The following is an 18,889-nucleotide window of genomic DNA, read 5'->3' as shown; positions in this document are numbered from 1 at the left end:
ACGAATATCAAATAAATGTGTAGGTTGTACAACTGCATAAAATTAAAAATTACATGCTGATGTTAAACTGAGACCTGAATAAAATATCATTCTTTACCGATGTAAATCATGCTTAAAAATCAAATCAATTGACATAAAAAACATTGTCTGTGGGCTAAATATTTTTTTAATTCAAACAGATTCAATATTTTTTATGAGTAAACTTGATGATAAAAGTATCAAATTATTTATGAATTCATAATTCCTGTGGGTAAATTATGAATAATTTGATATTTTATCCTAATTAATATACTCAAATATAATAAAAGTTCTTGTGGGATAAATTTTATTATATTAAGTATAATTAATTACAATTAATTTCTACTTTTTCTTTATGATAAAACTATCAAATTATTTATGAATTCATAATCCCTATGGGTAAATTATGAATAACTTGATATTTTATCCTAACTAATAAACTCAAATATAATAAAAAATCATGTGGGATAAAATTTATTATATTAAGTAAAATTAGTTACAATTAATGTCTAATATTCTTTATGTGATGCTAATCATATAATTTTTATTAAGGTAAAGATGTTGTGGCTACTTTCTACTTAATAAAAATTATATGGATCACTAGACATTAAATCTCATAAATGTATGAGAATAGCATGAATTGCATAATTATAACTTACACTAACATGTTATCATTATGCACAAAATATTCTCATAAGATATGCCTAATTAAAAACTATAATATTATACATAACTTTAATTTCATGCATTTACATATATGCCAAAAAATGCATAAAAATTGTAACAAGAAATAAATGTAAAAATTCCTATATACATAACAATTGATGGTCACTAGCCTAATGGTCACTGGCGCAAGTCACTTTCCCAGCGCGCGTTCGAATCCCGCCGACGCAAAACCAATTTTAAGTACCGAGTCGGCTCGGTCCAGGAACGGCGAACCAACTCAACTGATCCGAGTCGACTCAAGTGTTTTTTTTTTTCTTCGTGTCAACCTGACCTGAGTCGCGGTTGTCAAGTTGGAACGACGAGTCGCAGAAGACTCGTCCCGAGCCAACTCGATGGTATTTACAAAAAAACCATATGAATTTAATTAACATGTTTCTGCGCGCTGGAGGTCGTCTTCAACCACCAGCCGCGCACAGAAAAATATTCGCCGGCATTTTTTCAAGTCTTTGACTCCGGCAAACCTGTCGGAATGGTCGCCGGCGTTAGCGCTGCGGCTCCGACGCTCTCAGGCGTTGCGAGAGAGCCGCCGACAGTCCCGCACCAAGAGCGGACAGAGACTGTCGGCTCCAGATTTTTTATACAATGTCGACGCCAGCAAACCGTGCAGAATGGTCGCCAGTGCCGGCGTCATGCTCAACGCTGGTTGTCGCCGATGCTAGAGCCCCGGCTCTCGCAACCAGTGAGTGCATAATTTGTTTTTAAAAAACATAACATAGACCAAAACAGAAACAGAGACTTCTCGGAATCAAAACACTGGATCAGAGGTCTGCTCTGATACCAACTGTAAGCTTTAAACATGAATTTCTAATAACAACGTGAAATTCATCATATAAATTAAACGGAAGCTAAATGACATACCTCCTTCCATACACTTCAAATTTTGTTCTCTGTTCGACACTTCCGATCTCTGAGCATTCATGGCGATGGCTCAACTGAAGGGGCTTGAGTGACGAAACAGGGGACCGAAAACCATTAATTGAAGCCAACCTCCCATCAAGGTTATTCATGGCTTCGTGTTACCGAGGGAGTTGCAACTTCCGAAAGTTGCAACTGCCAGAAGTTTGAGACCACGTTAATGAGAAAACCGTTTCTCATAAAAATGGTTAACATGGTTATCCTTTTTTAAGTATGTAAAGAAAAAAATCCGGTTTGTAGGAGTGGATAAAGATATGTGAATTGTAAGAATCCCTCGGCATTAACATGTGGTTGAACCTATAAAATTTTAACATGAGGTTGAACTACATCTCATGAAATTTTAACATGTGGCAAGATTAAGTATACTTTCCCTCAGATTGTGGCACATGGCAGGATCAAGTCTCCTACAATGTGTCGGATGATGTAAATCATATTAATGCCACATGGTGTTCCTATTGGTGCCATGTGTTGTTAATATGCCAACTCCCCGATTTGTGTGGCATCTAAGTGGCATTCTCTTGTACTTTGATTTTGGTGGAGGCCTAGTTTGATTGACTTCATCTTGACCATTGATCAAGCTTCGATCTTAGATTTTGACTGAAATTCCGATTGAAGATCAGTTTGACTATCCTTCCACACTTTGACTGTTGAGAGATTTGATTTTGACGAACAATCAACTGGTGGCCAAGTTTCTTTGATCTAAACTGTTAATTGAGATTGATGATCTTGACTATTGATCAAGGTTAGAAATTTTGGTGATAAAATTTTGATGTCTATAGATGCCTCCGTTGTGACTTCGTTTTTTTAGTAGATGGACAAGTCTCAGAGTACTCTTTCTCTCTGTTTGTTTCTTTTTTGGTGGCAAACCTAACTTGACCTATCATTTAACTTAGGGTTTCACCTTTTTTTTGCTTTTTCATAAAACCCTTCTTCCATGAAGAGTTTGAGTGGGAGTAGGGTTTTTTTTGCGTGGTAGGACCGATTCATGGGACAACCATCAAAGTGTAACATTGAGGAACTTTTTGGTGATAGGCCCGACTTATGGGACAACTGTCAAAGTGTAACATTGAAGATTTTTTTATGGTGAGCTCAATTTAACAGACAACCAACAATGTGTATATTGAAGAAATTCTTTTTTAGTGGTAGGCCTGACTCATGGGACAAAAATCAAAGTGTAAAGGTGAAGAACATGTTTTTGTTGGTAGACCTAATTTATGGGACAACCATCAAAGTGTAACATTGAGGATTCTTTTTTATGGGCCTTTGATGTATGGGACAATCATCAAAGTGTTCAATTGGATTTACTGTGTTGGTTTGGTGGGGACAAGCTTCTAATATGTTATTTTCATGAAAATAAAAAGGCCACGTGATGACATCTGATTGTACTTGACCAACTGAATTGGAATTTGAATCTCATCTTATAACTACTTTGGATTTAAACTCATAGAAAAGATAATCTCTGCAGTATCTCACTACGCAAGAAATTTTTCCAATTAAGAATCTAATCCCCCATACATTACTTCAATTTCAATTCTATACCACTTCAAATCCTGTCAATGCAGAGATTTAATTAGCAATACTTCACTCTCATAGACCTTGTTATTTGGTGTAGAGAGCCAGGTAATAGTCTTTCCTCCTTTTTTTTTCTTCTTTTTGCTTTCTCCTCTTGTTTCTTTTTCTTTTTCCTCCCTTATTCTTCCCCTTCTTCCCTTCTCAATTTTTTCCTTTTCTTCTTTTTTTCTTCTTTGTTTTTTCATTTTTCCTCTCTCTTTTTTTATTTTTCTTTTCTCCTTCGTTCTCTCTCAGATTTTATATTGCTTCTGATTTATGACATTTTCTTTTAAAAACTTTCAGGTTGTTCTAGTGGTTGTGGACGATTTTGCGACCAATGGAGCTTTGTCTAGGGCGCAATGTCTTTATTCTCAGCCTAGAGTGAGTTGCACCCGCAAGCAGAGAGGAAGAAGACAAGCTAGATAAATTCAATTCTCAGACTAAGAATGTAATTCTTTCTTTATCTTTTGAAGCCCATATATTGGTGTTTTGTTGTTTTTTGTTGGAAGTAATCAACATCTTCATATATATTGTAGGCTTCTGTGGCTAACTCTTGGAAGTCTTTGAACTTTTTACTTTGAAAAAAGTAAAGCAAACCATACTTAATTCCTTGGATGCACATTTGGCATTCTGCTTCTGTCGAGAGGTTTATGCTATCTTTGAAATTCAAGCTCAATTTCTCCAACACTTAATGTAGTCAATTATTTTTTCATCCCTTCATTGCTTACTTTAGGTGAGCTCCACCAATGTGACATTGCATTGAGTGTTATAGAATCAACTTAAGAATTCATTTCTAAGTTGTTACCCATTGTCAATGGACTTCAGAATTAGTTCAGCAAATCAGTATAAAACATTTCCTTTCAATGAGTGGTTGAATTGTTCCACCATCAAAGCATCATCCGTCCCGACATTGTTTCAAGTTTAGATGAAGTGCACAATATGTTGCTTTGGGTTACCATTTCCATCAAGCTATTAGAAATTGGGTGGAGCTTGGATTCTCTTATTGTAAGGTTGAAGATAGACTTGAAATGTTGTTTGTGTTTCGTCCACTAGTTGAAGGTCTCATAGAATATTTTCAACAATGACTGAGAGAATCAATTGATGAGAAACCTCCTTATGTGGGTTGGAGAACTTGTTGACTTGTTGGAGCAAAATATATGCCCTCAAAAGCTAAGTCAAGTTGAGGCGGATTTTTGGGACAGAAAGATCAGGTTTGCTTTCTACGACTTGATTTTAGACATGAGTTATTCAATTTGAGTATCTCTTGCCTTAATTTGCTCATCTTTTTCCTTCATTACTTGTTGTAGCTCAACAATTTGTTCCTCCAAAGTTATTACTTGTGTCATCATGATAGATATACTAACTCTTGGAAACATTGTTTATGTTGAACTTTCTTTTTGTGATGCGTACTGGAGATTTGTTTGAAGAGAACTATTGCATAGCTCCTCATATCATTTTACATTCGCCAACACCATAGGGCTTGAAGAAGTTTTGAGGTGAAGTTCTTCATGTACAATTGTAGACGTGGTTGCCCATAGACCAGTATGGTGGCTTTATACACTTAGAAGGATATGATACTTTCTTTTCTTCCATTTCAAGGCATAATTTCATGGTTGAGTGAACCTCCTTGTTTCACTTTGATGACTCAATGACGGATTGTGTGTCTCACAACCTCTAGTTTAGATGGATAACAATCAGATTTGCCTTATTTGGACTTGATTAACTCATATTTGAGCTTGTGGCCTTGAGATCCTGACTCTTCTTTGTGCCATAAAATGTCAAGATGTTGGATCAACTGATTTTCTTTTCTTGTAGAGAAAGATATGAAAAGTAGAGATGGTTCAGTTGAATATGCAAAAAATATGGACTTACAAATGGGTTGGTCTATGAAATGGCACAACCCATTTATAGTCAAATAACACAAAAAAAAAATTACAAGTGATGTTTTGGGTCCTATCTATACTGACCTTCTGATTTAATCGTCATGACAAGTGTAGAATACCTTTATAAAAGTAGTTGTTTAGTTCGTATTTGAGTCTTTAAGTAATTTCTACTTGGTGTTTAGACAAGAGTTTCAGGCTTGTTTGTTGCGGCTATGAGGTTTATCTTCGTTCTTTGAGCTCTCCCAAAATGGCAAATGGATCACTATAGAGGGCCCCTTTCTCTCCCTTAATTTCTCTTTACCAAGTCTCAATCTATGAATTTTTTGCTTGTGGTAAGACCAAGTCACTAATGTGCCAACTTACCCACTTGTGTGGCATCTAATTGGCATTTAAATGACATTCTCTTACACTTTGATTAGCAATGGCCCAATTCGATTGGTTTCATCGTGATCCTTGATAAAACTTTCTTTTCATACTTTAACTGCAAGTTGGGAGTTTCGATTTTGACCATGGCTCTACTGGTGGCTTTATTTCAATCCATGTCGTTAATCGATATCGATAATTGTGACCATCTATCAAGGTTAAAAATAAATTTCTGTCTAAAATTGCTTCTACTTTGAACACTTGTCTTCCGTAAGTGTAGGTCAATTAATCATGGTTGGGACCCCTGGCCCAGCTGCTATGTGAGGGGCACCAGGCACGGAGAGGGGAGCTCCTCCCTCCCCCAGCAGGTCCAAGCGCCCATAATCAAGAGGTTAGTTTTATCTTCAGCTGACTTGGTCCCGTACCTTGGCACATTCCAGCGAGAAATACTCATTTAATCCGCCTCCAAGCACTCGACTTATAACTGGTCCAACACTACTCATTTCATTCCATGTTACTATATTAAGCCTCTCACAACAAGGAGAAGAAGAACAAACACTAGACCACCCTCAGCACTATGGAAGAAAACAGTGCCCCGCAGCAGCCAGCTGAAGGAGAACCGAAGCCTCAAGTTGAACCTCCAATGCAGTCTCTTCCTCCTCTACCGCCCCCCGAACCTTCAAAGCCTCCATGCGAAGACCCCAAGCCATTACCAGTGTCTGACAAGATGAAGAGAGTGGCTGTGCTGAACGTCGTGTGCTTCATCCTCTCCCTTCCGGTGCTCGCCGCCGGGATATCATTGCTGTGCATGCGAGACTATGATTGCGAGGATCTTCTGCGAATGTCGGAGATGCGACCCGTGATCGGAGTCGCTCTGATTCTCATATTTATAATCAGTAACCTAGTTATCTACTATGGCTTCCGTTGTCTCATGCCTAGTCTCTTGGCGGTGGTGATCCCACTCATGGTCATGTTCATCGTGGGATTTGCCCTGATCGGTGCCTATAAAATAGAGAGCCGCGCAGTGCCGGACTCGCCCATGTGGCTCAAGCTCAGAATTGGTCAGAGTGTTTATTGGAATGATATAAAGGAATGCTTGTATGACACCCAGATCTGCGCCGAACTGGGCTTCAGAACGATGGGACTAACTTCCTACGAATTCAGTATGGAGAAGCTGTCACGGATAGAGGTAAGCCCCATTATTGTTTACCAGAGCGTTTATCTTTCATCTTTTCTCAATCGCATCGCACCAGATCATACCAACAAGCGATTCTTCACTCTTAAATGCACTCTTAATCATTTACCAACGAGAATAACAATTCATGATCTGTTGCTTATGGCAGTCTGGCTGCTGCAAACCGCCATCTTTCTGCGGGATGCAGTACGTGAACGCAACCTGTTGGATCAACACACGGAAAAGCAAAGAGTACCAGGAGCTCAACTATGCATCAACCTCTGTCTTAGGCGGGGACTGTAGTACTTGGGACAACGAACAGAACAAACTCTGCTACGAGTGCGAAGCATGCAAAGAGGGGTTCTTGAGAACCCTCCAGCAGAGATGGAAACGCCTTGGCGTCTTCCTCATTATAATGGCAGTGCTCCTCATCATTACCCATGTTTTGATTTTCGTCTCAAATGTGGCGGAAAAGCAGAAAACGTAGGGTTTACAGATGCTGAATTTGCGAGTATCGAGTCTGTTTGCGTTTGTTTTAGTTTCATCGTTTAGCATCTTTATTAGAGACTCCAGCTGTGAATAGTGAAAGTTTTTATTTACGAGTTCTCTCCGTCTTCTTTAGCTGCTCTGTGATTCTGTTTCTGATGGTATGGCGGAAGGTAATTAAATTTAGGACGGCGTCCACTGGCAGTGGAGACAAGCGACAAATCTCAATCCATGGGAGATTATTACAATTTTTTTTTTTTTTCAGAAAGAGAACTCATTAAAGGATAAAGAAGATGTTCAGCTGCAAGCATGAGGAAACAATCCCTAAGAGTACAAAGAAAGGCTTAATATGAAAAGCCATAAACCATAAGAAATGCTTCCAGACTCTATCGATTGGTCTGGGAAATCCCTGGACCCGTCATGAATGAACCAGACCTCGCTATGTATAGAGCCATTCCCACCAAGGTGGTTACTTTGGCCCAGAAATTTCGTTAACCAAGTGGTCTAGGGAGATCCGGACTCAAAACAATGTTTGGTTCGTCCCAAACTAGTAAGTCTATTTAAACGTAATGAGGTGTCAATAAACACATTAGGGATAAGGGCACCATAAAAGACGTTATTGCTTCTTCTCTTCCTGTGTCTTTCCGCCATGGTAGTGGATAGAGTAGGTTCAACTTTTGCAGAATGGGCACTTCCAAACAGCTGAAAAAGTTCAAACTCTGTAAATCCACAGCATTCCCAGAAAAAAAACCTGGGATCTTGGGTGTGAAGAGAAAAACCCATGGGAGTTAGTCCAGTGAAATTCTCCACTATATCAAATAATGGGTTACAACAGTCTCTCCTGAATAATTTCAAAAGGCTGCAGAAATGCTCAAGAACACATGCAGACAATAATCTCATTAGAATTTATAAAGGAACTAAGAGAAAATTTTGGTTTCTTCACTAGAAACTGGATATCTGATAACGTCAGAATTTTTCTTTCTCTACAACTGTCTCAATACTCTCTTTCTTTCAATCCTTTTTCTTTCTTTTTTTCAAGTAGTCGTTGCGTGAGCCCACCCTACAGAAACTAGCAGAAATGGAGGAGCTGCAGACTGCTTTCTTACTGCTACATATGGAGCGATTCAAACTCGGATAAAGAAACCTATTGTATAATGAACATTGAATGGATAAATCCGCAGGTACCAGCTCAAAGCCATGAAGAAGACTCGCCTCCTTAACAAAACCGAGGTCGAAATAAGAAAGTTGCTCAGAAGAAACTGGTTAAACAGATTTGCCATAGAAAAGATCAAGCCTTCAGAAAGCTCATGCCTGAACAAGACAGAAAAGAAGAAGAAAAAAAAAGTTAGCGCATACGAGGATCTAAAATCATCAGAATTTTAAATATTGAAGCCGTTGCCAGACACGATCAGCAAGCGAACCTCTGGTGATCCACATGCCATGGCCGCTGGGCTCTCGTGATTATGAACCGCTTTGCTTCCTGTAGATTCGTTTGCCCATGACCGATCGATTTTCAAAATCCGAATAGCGCTCTTCAAATTTTGACTTGTTCAAGTAAATCTTCTTATATTAAGTTAAGAAAATCCTAACTAATCGAACGTTACCTGCACCGTATTCAACAGTATTTAAACTCCCGCACAGCCACTCTGCCTCACTCCTAATCGTTGACCATCCCAGTAATGGCTGAAAACAGTGGCCTACCGCACCCGGCTGAAGGAGAATCAAAGCCTCAAGTTGAAGCTTCACAGCAGTCTGAAGCTCCAAAGCCTACATTCACTCCACCTCCCGAAGCATCAAAGCTCCCATGTGAAGAACCAATGCCTCCACCAACGTCGGATAAGTTGAAGCGAGTAATCTGCATAGCCTCCGTTGCATGTTTCATCCTCTCTCTTCCTCTGCTTGCTTCCGGGATATCGTTACTCTACATGCGAGACTACAACTGTGAAAATTTCATTCATATGCCGGAGATGCGAATCATGATCGGAGTCGCGATGATTCTCATATTTATCATCAGCAACCTGGTGATCTACTATGGCTCCCGTTGTCTCATGCCGGGTCTCTTGGCAGCGACGATCCCTCTCATGGTCATGTTCATCGTGGGACTTGCGCTGGTCGGGGCCTATAAAATGGAGAGCCGAGCAGTCCCGGACTCGCCGATGTGGCTTCAACTAAGAGTTGACCGGCATGGACGTTACTGGAATGATATAAAGGCTTGTTTATACCGCACTCAAGTCTGCGCTGAATTAGGCTTCAGAATGATGGGATTAACATCCTACGCGTTCAGCACGAAGAAGCTCACTGGGATAGAGGTAAAACTCTTCTCAAACATTGTTTTCTTGAAAGCACTCTCAATCTGTTATCAGTCAGAATAACGATTCGTTCCTTTCTTCTTATATGTAGTCCGGTTGCTGCAAGCCACCATCTTTCTGCGGGATGGAGTACGTGAACGCGACTTGTTGGATCAACGCAAGGGAAAGCAAAGAGTACCAGGAGCTGGAGTACGCATCAAAGTCTGTTTTAGGCGGGGACTGTAGCACCTGGGACAACGCCCAGAACAAACTTTGTTACGATTGCGAATCATGCAAAGAGGGGTTCTTGAGAACCCTCCAGCAGAGATGGAAACGCCTGGGCATCTTCCTCGTTCTAATGGCGGTGCTCCTTATCGCTACCCATGCTTCGATTTTCGTCACAAATTTGGCAGATATGAAAACATGTAGGATCGTGAGAACCTGAAATTTAGCGAATACCCAGTCCGTTCGCAGTAGTAGCTTCACTGTTTAGCTTCTTCTTTCGTTGGTTGTTAGCAGTGATTAGTGAAGAATTTGTTGATCAGTTTCTCCATGTCTGTGTATTGTTCATCTTTTCTTCCTAAAGGGTCATTTAAGACACTTTTGATGATCATCTCTTCTGTTATTCAAATCTAGACTAACGATTTTCATTATCTTCAATATAAGCCAATCAAGAAGAAACATCACTGTTTGCATTTTCATTACTATCAAATACAATGAACTCGCCGTTTTCTTAGCTGCATCTCAATGAGGTTGTCTTAACTTTAAAGAAAGAGTTTATATGAGAGAGAGAGAGAGAGATCCGTTTTTCTAAACACGCATTTTCCGGCAAAAAATCAAAACTCCTTGGAGGCAGATCACCAAATGGAGCACTTCATCTCATTTCACAACTCTCCACATGCAAAAGGCCAGTGTAGTACATCAAATGCCTAACTACAACAAATTATGTACATTATGCACTGCAAATTGGCTGCGTCACTTAAATTATCTAAATCCTCTCCTGTTCGAGAGAAACAGGAGATGAAAGAATAGAGCAGCAGGGGTTTATCTCATCATCAGTATAATGCAGAGTTGCACAAGATCTGTCCGAGAGAGCATGAATACTGCTGAAGGAGGAGCCTCCATCACTAGCCTCCGCTGCATCTGCATCAGAGAAAACCTCTGGCAACAAATCCTGGTTTCCTTCTTCGATGCTGTGGGAGACTGACTCCCAAGGATCATTCTCAGTAGTAAAAGAACAACTAGCCAGACATTCGATTTCTGACCCTGCCTCAGATTCTAGACCTCCTGAATCTGCAACAGAGTTCGTCTCATTTTTCAGGTCCTGATATCCCCTTCCAGAATTTGAAACTGGGGCTTGACCTGTCAGGTCAATTGTGGATTGACCAGGTTCATCCGTTCTAGGAATTGAAACTGCAACTCTTTCAATAACTGATTCTTCTGGAGGAACATCTTTCACCCCCAAAAATGACGCTGAGGACAACAATTTCTGATTTGAATCAAGATTTGCAACCTGAGCCTCACCAGAGCCACTTGGTGCAGAAGATTGCTTAGTTGTGTTTGCCTGTAAGTCAACTTCCTGATAGAATTTAATGCACATAACCAGTTCATTTGTATATTACCAGATCTAGAAGTGTATATATTAAACTAGCACTGAGCAAACCTGAAGAGATCGCCAAATAGCTTCCATTATCATGATCTCTTCATAATGTTGATTCAATGCTCCATGCCTGTTCAATATAATTTGATAAAATACAACATCATACAACTGAAGAAATAATGATGATGATACTAAAATTTTCTCCATAAAAAACAAACTTACTGCATAAAAACTTGTCATATCAGCAAAAACCTCAGTAGACTAATCATTTTCAGATGAAAAATCAAATTTTGTCAAAGATGGATGTTTCGATTTGTCACAGGATATAGAATTCTATCTGGTGAGTCTCAAAAGAATGACAAGACTGAAATGCATCATATTAATTGATTTGTAAAGTTCTAAAAGAAAACGATTTCTACCCTTCAATAGCTAAGAGAAATACTGGTCTATAAGTGTCGCAGATACAATATCAACATGCATTATGCTGATTTGATATGATAATTAAAAGTGTACACAAATGATTTTTGCTCTCCAACAGTTTAGGGATATACTGGTCTAAAAGTCATGCCAAAACAATAATTTTCTTCTGGGATACTAACTAAAAGGCTGAGTTATTGTAAGTCACGTTAAAGAATTTCGAGGACTGATAGAATAAAGATCATTTTCTTCGATGCTACTTAAGACAAGCTAAAATATTATTCTCAAACCTCTCGGGTGACTGAGAGACCATACTTTCTGCTGGTACCTCCACACTAGAGTCTCTAATCTCCTGGGAATCACCTGCTGAAATCCACATATTCACACATTGTAAACAAGTGCATGTGATTAACATTGATAAATACTATTGAATGCATGTTTGATTCCGTGCAAAGAAACTGACTATTTATTTTTTATTTTTTAAAGAACACTGAATATTTATTGCTAAAGTGCTAAGAGGCCTTTGAAGAGAATGTCAAGGAACTCTAAACAACCATTCCTACAGAATTCAAGGAATTAAATATTGCCACAAATCATGTGCAATTTTCAAATTTACCACAACTATTAACACCATCACTCACTTCTAACCTCATTAAAATGAAATAAAAGGGAAAATTTGCAAAATCCAAATTTTGAACAGAACTTGAGCTTAACCCAAAGCATCAACCTGATGATTGAAGCTCTTCATTAGAAGAAGGGAGGTCCACAAGCAGAGTCAGATCATTCTGAGATTCACGCCTCCGTATTCTCATTTTGGCCTCAGTGACCTTCTGTTCTTCCTAAACCATAACAAACCAACTATTGGCCGTCAATTGTCAATAAAAGTTTACTCAGACACCTTAAAAAACAATAATGAACAGTTACTTACATTCAAACAGAGCTTTTACATATTAATTAAAGAAAAGAACACATACCGCTAGTTCTTTTCTTTTCTCTTCCTCTGTCTTAGCACCACGGAACTCAACTGCATAGCTTGAGCATTTGCAAAATGGGCACCTTAAACAGTTAAGGACTTCAAACTCTAGCATTTCATAGAACTTTTAGGTCAGCTAAGACAGTGTAAATCACCAAAATGTCCTCTTGTCCAGATAGCGGGGTAAAGTTTTAAAGAAAGACACCATTTTAGACTGAAACACTTCAGTTCCCTTGATGGCCTAGTCCAGGAATCATTGAACATGTCTTAATTAACAACCAGGCCCATAACGTTTGCCATCGTCCATGGGATAAACTCAAATTCTCCAAACAATAGAGCACTTTCTCCAAACAGTGTATGACTCTAATTCACTTTCAAAGTAGAAAATTCAACACTTGATCTATTCAACTATTTAGTAAAGAAAAAAATCATAATTCAACTGCCCAAGTTCATTTTGGAGGACCACATTTGTTAGATGGTTCTCCTTTTTCTCCGCCACAAAATTTGAAACTTTTTGCAGGTAAGGTATTCACAATACAGAAACTAAAGGCTCCAACTAAAATGCCTGAGAAAGTTATGGCGATCTCTTCTACTATCTTTTCACATGTTAAATCACTTTTTTTTTTCTTTCCATGACATCAAGTAGCAATAACGCAAAAATCCACTTATCAATGTTTCATCTCAAAAGAGTTTTTCAGTAAGACAACAGCTTAGCAGGTTCAGGACATTTTCGTGATTCTAAGAGTAAGAGCAGTTAACTACCCCAACGAAGCAAGATTTGACGACTATGGGTACAAGAAGCAAAATAGGTACGAGAAACAGAGTGGAAACAGAGTATCGAAAATAATACGAACTGCAAATGCAGATGTAGGTAGATACAAATAAAATAACAAAGACGATTATGAAAAAGAAAAGATACTGAGCAGGACGAGCAGCATTTGAAGGCTTCATCTGCAGAAAGCACTCTACATCGGAAGTAAAAGCAAAAGCTTCATAAAGACCGTATTTGAAACCGAACAAATAACTAATAGAAATGAGAAGGGAAAGAAACTTACCTGTGCAGACTCTTTTCCTACAGCATATCGAGCGATTTAAACTCGGGTAGTACTGAAACAACAAAAAAGAGATAAAAATAGAATTTGGGTCCTTGCTATCAGATTCTCGAATTGTGAAAACAAACTGAAGTAAACAAATCAGGGAACTCCAAGCCATGGAAAGGGCCAAGCTTGTAGAAAAATGATGGAACTTTGAATAAATAAAAAGAAAACCTTTAAGGATTGAATTCATCCGAAATTCAATTAGTAAAACAGAAACGAATTAAAACATTCTAACAATGAAAGGAATAAAAGTTGCCAAAGAAAATATCTACGTTTTCAGAGAGCTCCATGGATAAGAAACAAAGAAGACAAAATAAAGCGCATGGGAAAGATCAAAATTGAGAAGAACCCTGATGAAAAGTAGTATAACAATATCAATTATCAGCAATAAGCCAAGAGAATTACAAAGAAACAGATGGGGCATTCTTCTAGTTCAGGATTAGAATCTTCCACGCCGTCGAAGCAAGGCGCGAGCTTCTGAGACAAAATCAGCTTGCGGAGCCGCTTGTAATCGACATCAGATGGCTGCCGTACCAGTCGTTGCGGTCTCGTGAAGCGCTCCTCGATTGAGCTTCTTCGCTTCCTGCAAATTCGGTTGCCCATCGATCTTCAGCCTTATCGTTTCCCCCTTTCTTTATCGAAATCTTCATCGATTTGCGTTCCCTAACATCTGGGTAGGTTAATTTGTTTTCTCCCTTCTTCCACTTCCAGAATAGTTTTATAGTTCGTTCTGCTACTTTGTTCTTTCTTGTCAGAGCTGCAAGCGAATAAAAAAGCAAAAGCGGCATTAAAATATGGGAACCAGGCAGGAAGCAAACTTGTGTCTGCAACTTGCCCAGTCGAGCTTCCCATTCGGTTTCGAACTCTTGAGTCGAATCGGTAGCAAAAATCAGTTCAAACTTCTAAGCTACCGGACTCGGTCATCAGCATCTTTGGTTGCTCCTGTTCAGCCTAAAGCCATGTCAACTCCTTCTTTCCCCTTTTCCTCTATTTTTCTTATTTTTCGACGGCACTTCTCCAGTTTTTAATGTGCCATGTTGGCAATCTTGGCTGACGTGGCTAGTTGATCATCCGATGTGGCAAGTTAAAATTGGGTATTTTGACTAATAAGTTTAGAATATGGGTATTTTTTCATTTTTATTTTCTCTCTCATTTTTCATAAGCATCCAAACATGATAATAGAAACCTATTTCCTTGACACAACCCTTTAGCTTTACCAGAATGATTTGCAGAAGCTTCTGCCTACTTGGATTTCTTACTTTGTCTGGTTCAACTCCTGCAAGAGTGGGTGAGCACATGCGTTGATCAGACTCCACTTTGAAGGTGCAACAATGGGTGCCGCGGCACCACTACAGAAAACGTGTCACTTGCGAAAAGGGGATCTCATTAGAAAATGCTCCACTACAACTCAAACTCTATTTTCCACCACAAGCTCCAAGACACTCTCTATAAAAATAGTTGAAATCAGATCACTCCCACAGGTATAAATAGGTGACCTCCCCCCTTTCTCTCCAGGCAAATCTTCTCATTCCCTGAAACAAGATCGCAGACAGGATAACTACGGAGTTTTCAGTCGTTGCGTGAAGAAGAAAATGGCCAACTTCAAGCTTCTTGCTGTCCTCCTTCTGGGTTTTGCTACTTTTGCTGCAATGGTTGAAAGCCGAATGGAGAGGAAGGACTTGGACTTGGACTTGGGTGGGGGTCTTGGGCTTGGCACCGGTGCTGGACTTGGTGTTGGCTCCGATGGTTCCGTTTCCGGCTCCGGCTCTCTGTCTGGCTCGGGTTCGGGATCTGGGACGGGTCTTGGCTCACGCTCCGGATCTTACTCCAGGTCTGGTTCAATTTCTGCTGGTCCTGGTGGGATTGGTTACGGGCACGGTTCTGGAGAGGGCTCCGGGAGAGGAGATGGGAATTGAAACTCACTTGTACACATCATATCAACTTTGTTAGTGATAAGCGCTTGTTTATATGAATAAGGAAATGGTTTACTCCATCCATTTATCATTTGTGCCTTCTTACCCAAAATTACTTGAGCCAAATCAACTAATCATGCCACATAAGCATTTTTAAACTAATTTATCATTTATCATTTTTAATAAATATTAGTAAAAATAAATTAATTTTTAAACTTAATATAAAAAATACCCAACTTAGCACGTTTATGTGGTGCAACCATGCCACATAAGCACCCAAATGAATTAATGTCATGCCACCTGACACATCATCACATTGCCACATCATTGGACACGGTAGGACATGTAATCATGCCACATTATCAAAGCACCTCATCAACATATCTTTTTTTACAAAATATTTTATTAAATTCAATAATATCTGAAAATCAATAAAGTAAGTATTAATTACATCATAAAAATATATTTTTAAATAATTAATGAAAAATTATATTTTATAACATTAAATTGAAGGTAATAAAATATGTAAGATTTTTAAAATTTAAAATTAATATTTTAAATTACAAAAGAACATAAAATATTGCAGCGAAAAAACATGTTGATCGCAGCACATTGATGACATGGCACGATAACATGTTGTACATTGTCCAATGACATGGCGACGTGATGATGTGTGAGCTGACATACCATTAATTCCTTTAGGTGTTTTGTGGCACCACATAAATGGCCAAAGTTTACATGTCATCTTAGATTGTACACATGTGCAGTTGATTAGCCAAAAGTTAAGTATTTTTTTAAATAAAATTTAAAAAATGATTTATTTTTTTAGTATTTATTTAAAAATAGATATTTTAGTAAAATTCCTTATTAAGACACGGCTATAAACATCTCAGCAGCGCCAGTAAGTAGGAACAAAATATCACTCTTGATTATGCGTTTATCTCTCCATTTTATTTCCTATAAATTAATTTTACTTTCTTGTGAAGCAACTAATGCTACATCCACACCTCATTTCAAATGTTTCTTCCAAGTTCAAGAACACCGGCCATTTTCATTAACTCTACAGTCACGACTCTATAACTGTAGAACTGGGATTTATCTCTGGTGAACACTCCAACAGATAAGAGGATTCTGTTTGTCCTCAATGGTTATTACTAAAGCATAGCAACAGAGTTGATTTCTGTACCAAGAGTAGCTCGATCATCACTACACGTGCTCGTCAGAAAATAATCGAATCATCTACTCCACTCGCAAGATAGTGAGGTCGGTAAATGAAAGAGAGAAGGAAAAATAATGATCCACTCACGGTTGTCTTCTTCTCCACCACATGCTTCTTTCTCATATTCTGATCACCATCCCCTATAAATAGGCAACAATCTCATAGTTTGTGCAATCAAAGCTACAAATCATACAAAGTTGAGAGCTTGGACGTGTTCAAACAATTCCCAGTGAGAAAAATGGCCACCTTGAAGCTTCCAGTGCTTCTATCTCTGCTGCTTGCTGCTATGGTTTTGGCAGCAGAGAGCAGAGTGCAAAGGAAGGACCTGGGTGTGGACCTTGGCGGAGGTCTTGGAGTTGGAGGTGCTGGGGTGGGAGTGGGACTAGAAGGCTCTGGCTCTGGCTCCGGCTCTGGTTCAGGATCTGGAGCAGGTTCATCCGCAGGGTCGGGCGCTGGCTCGTCTGCAGGGTCTGGAGCTGGCTCATACGCAGGGTCTGGTGCTGGTTCAGGTGCTGGTTCTGGCTCCGGTCATGGTAGAGGCTCTGGCTCTGGACGTGGCCATGGTTCCGGTTCGGGCTATGGACATGGTGAGGGCTATGGAGAGGGGTCTGGCTCAGGCAGAGGCTCTGGCTACGGCGAGGGATACGGTGAAGGTGAAGGTGACGGCGGTGGAGACGGCAAATGAGCTGCTTTGATTTTATGATAGATAATAATTTAGCGCCATTATGAGTGTGAATAAATAAAGACATGGTCGTGCTTCAGATTCCATGCTACAAATTTCACCATCTTATGCATGCTAGGTATTTGTTCGGAAAATGCAATAAAGAATTGAATTTTAATCATTAAAAAATTAGTACGTTTTGTGCTATTTGTGGTGCACTTCGTCTTGAGATTGTCAGAAACTCAAGAACGTCTGCAACTGGCAAACCGAGTCCTAACCATGAGCACATTCATTTCGCAAATGGTGCTATCCTTCCAATCTCTTTCCTACAAGAACTGCTTCAAGAAAGAGGAATAGCAGAAACATCGACGCTTATAAACCTGAACGTCGTGCTACTCAGCAAAACCTTAGATTGATTAGTTCAGTTATTTCTTATGGCTGCTGTGCTTCCTCAACGTAAACATCTGAACCACTGAATGGCCGTCGTATCTACTGAACAAAAATCCAAGCAGTGTCGTTTACTAAACTTACAGAAGTCGACTTCACTCTCTTCGGCACTTCGGCTAAATTCCATCAGATCAGCCACAAACAAAACACAATGACTTCGATAAAAATTCAACATGACGTAGAAACAGTTGTGGTTAGGCGGGCTGGACAATCGTCACGCCAGAATGAAAAGGAAAAGTCGACGAACGTGTCCGTCTCCATGGCTCATGGCTAATCCACTTTGCTAAGAGTATGATGAGTTCCATGTACAAAGCAATCTAAATTTGACAAAAACACTCTTTCTCTTTCAAACTTTAAGCCTTTGACGAGGTTCAGTATCATCATTAATCATATTCTTTTATCAATCGACCACGCAAAGACTCGGAGTGTTGTATGCTTCAGCTTAAGAGTTCAGTGCAGATTCTTGTCGTTCTGTTTACACTAAAGAGAGGTACATTCGCCTGTATATCAAGTCTACATTGCTTTTGGGAAGATGAGCAAGATCGTCAAAAAAAAACTCTGTTTCTCCGAAGAAGTTCTTGTTTAATGAGGTATCATGGTGTGATGAATTCTGCTTTTCTAACCATTATCTTCTCGAAAAAGGATTCTGAAAGAAGAATGACAAATAGCTAGACAGCTCTTAGTGCTGATCATGTGCCCCTTCTCCTGGCCAAAAATATGGAAACAACGCAGCCAAAAATAAGGACAGACGATGAAGATTCTGGAGTTGCCAATTGCTGAGGTGTCTCCTAGGGAAAAAACATCAGAGGCATACAGTCAAAGAAAGCAAACTCCATTCACCACCGACTGCTGCGCATAAAGCGAAGCCCACTTACCTTCTTCGCAAACTTTTGAAGACAGAATTCCTGATACTGCCATCTGGTGACGCACTAGATCTTGTTTCTCTCAATCCACCCGCTTCAATGGAAGTAAGGCTACTATATGAGGGGAAACCAGGCGACTCATTTTTCATCAAAACATCAAACCCTCTCCAATCTGCTCTCGTATTCTTTCTTCCACACAGTTTCCTTGAAGAGCTTAAGCTCACATAGCTAAATGTTGAAAAATAAAAAATTTATTTAAGGCTCTTTTTCTCTCTGTTCAACGTCTCTGTTTTCA

At 39.3% G+C, this 18,889-nt stretch overlaps 5 protein-coding genes across 8 annotated transcripts; 4 read left to right on the top strand and 1 right to left on the bottom strand.

Annotated features, from left to right (window-relative positions):
* The first annotated feature begins 6,033 nt into the window (after positions 1-6,033).
* LOC137950146 (tetraspanin-15-like) lies at positions 6,034-7,117 on the top strand. Its single transcript, XM_068796531.1, has 2 exons — positions 6,034-6,645; positions 6,800-7,117. Exons 1-2 carry the CDS (start codon positions 6,034-6,036, stop codon positions 7,115-7,117), a joined length of 930 nt encoding a protein of 309 aa, XP_068652632.1.
* Positions 7,118-8,795: 1,678 nt separating this feature from the next.
* LOC137950143 (tetraspanin-15-like) lies at positions 8,796-9,849 on the top strand. Its single transcript, XM_068796530.1, has 2 exons — positions 8,796-9,425; positions 9,517-9,849. Exons 1-2 carry the CDS (start codon positions 8,796-8,798, stop codon positions 9,847-9,849), a joined length of 963 nt encoding a protein of 320 aa, XP_068652631.1.
* Positions 9,850-10,255: 406 nt separating this feature from the next.
* On the bottom strand, positions 10,256-14,389 carry LOC137950584 (E3 ubiquitin-protein ligase DA2L-like). Of its 4 annotated transcripts, none has more exons than XM_068797137.1 (8): positions 13,897-14,389; positions 13,450-13,501; positions 13,314-13,359; positions 12,396-12,477; positions 12,149-12,260; positions 11,712-11,787; positions 11,068-11,134; positions 10,256-10,983 (listed from the first exon to the last, which is right to left on the bottom strand). In XM_068797137.1, exons 1-8 carry the CDS (start codon positions 14,092-14,094, stop codon positions 10,393-10,395), a joined length of 1,224 nt encoding a protein of 407 aa, XP_068653238.1. In that variant the 5' UTR covers positions 14,095-14,389; the 3' UTR covers positions 10,256-10,392. The 4 variants fall into 4 exon arrangements, with proteins under 4 accessions (XP_068653238.1, XP_068653242.1, XP_068653239.1 ...); XM_068797141.1 differs by having other exon boundaries at positions 10,256-10,968; XM_068797138.1 differs by having other exon boundaries at positions 11,712-11,784.
* A 694-nt stretch (positions 14,390-15,083) lies between these two features.
* On the top strand, positions 15,084-15,407 carry LOC137950141 (GPI-anchored hemophore cfmA-like). Its single transcript, XM_068796528.1, has one exon. It carries the CDS (start codon positions 15,084-15,086, stop codon positions 15,405-15,407), a length of 324 nt encoding a protein of 107 aa, XP_068652629.1.
* A 1,454-nt stretch (positions 15,408-16,861) lies between these two features.
* Positions 16,862-17,308, top strand: LOC137950140 (putative glycine-rich cell wall structural protein 1). Its single transcript, XM_068796526.1, has one exon. It carries the CDS (start codon positions 16,862-16,864, stop codon positions 17,306-17,308), a length of 447 nt encoding a protein of 148 aa, XP_068652627.1.
* The last annotated feature ends 1,581 nt before the right edge of the window (positions 17,309-18,889 follow it).

This window comes from Aristolochia californica, unplaced genomic scaffold (genome assembly GCF_029961685.1).
Source record: "Aristolochia californica isolate CCGP_79_NKW_82.1479 unplaced genomic scaffold, dmAriCali1.0.hap1 SCAF_14, whole genome shotgun sequence".
NCBI classification, from domain to species: domain Eukaryota; kingdom Viridiplantae; phylum Streptophyta; class Magnoliopsida; order Piperales; family Aristolochiaceae; genus Aristolochia; species Aristolochia californica.
The sequence above is the reverse complement of the archived record's forward strand: the minus strand, read 5'-3'. Positions and strand labels throughout refer to the sequence as shown.

Coding starts and splice junctions, on each gene's coding strand:
- LOC137950141 (XM_068796528.1), top strand. CDS start 15,084: ATGGCCAACTTCAAGCTTCTTGCTGTCCTCCTTCTGGGTTTTGCTACT.
- LOC137950146 (XM_068796531.1), top strand. CDS start 6,034: ATGGAAGAAAACAGTGCCCCGCAGCAGCCAGCTGAAGGAGAACCGAAG. Junction 6,646..6,799: donor AGAAGCTGTCACGGATAGAG/GTAAGCCCCATT, acceptor TGCTTATGGCAG/TCTGGCTGCTGCAAACCGCC.
- LOC137950143 (XM_068796530.1), top strand. CDS start 8,796: ATGGCTGAAAACAGTGGCCTACCGCACCCGGCTGAAGGAGAATCAAAG. Junction 9,426..9,516: donor AGAAGCTCACTGGGATAGAG/GTAAAACTCTTC, acceptor TCTTATATGTAG/TCCGGTTGCTGCAAGCCACC.
- LOC137950584 (XM_068797137.1), bottom strand. CDS start 14,094: ATGGGCAACCGAATTTGCAGGAAGCGAAGAAGCTCAATCGAGGAGCGC. Junction 13,502..13,896: donor AATGCCCCATCTGTTTCTTT/GTAATTCTCTTG, acceptor TTGTTGTTTCAG/TACTACCCGAGTTTAAATCG. Junction 12,478..13,313: donor AATGCTGCTCGTCCTGCTCA/GTATCTTTTCTT, acceptor TAACTGTTTAAG/GTGCCCATTTTGCAAATGCT.
- LOC137950140 (XM_068796526.1), top strand. CDS start 16,862: ATGGCCACCTTGAAGCTTCCAGTGCTTCTATCTCTGCTGCTTGCTGCT.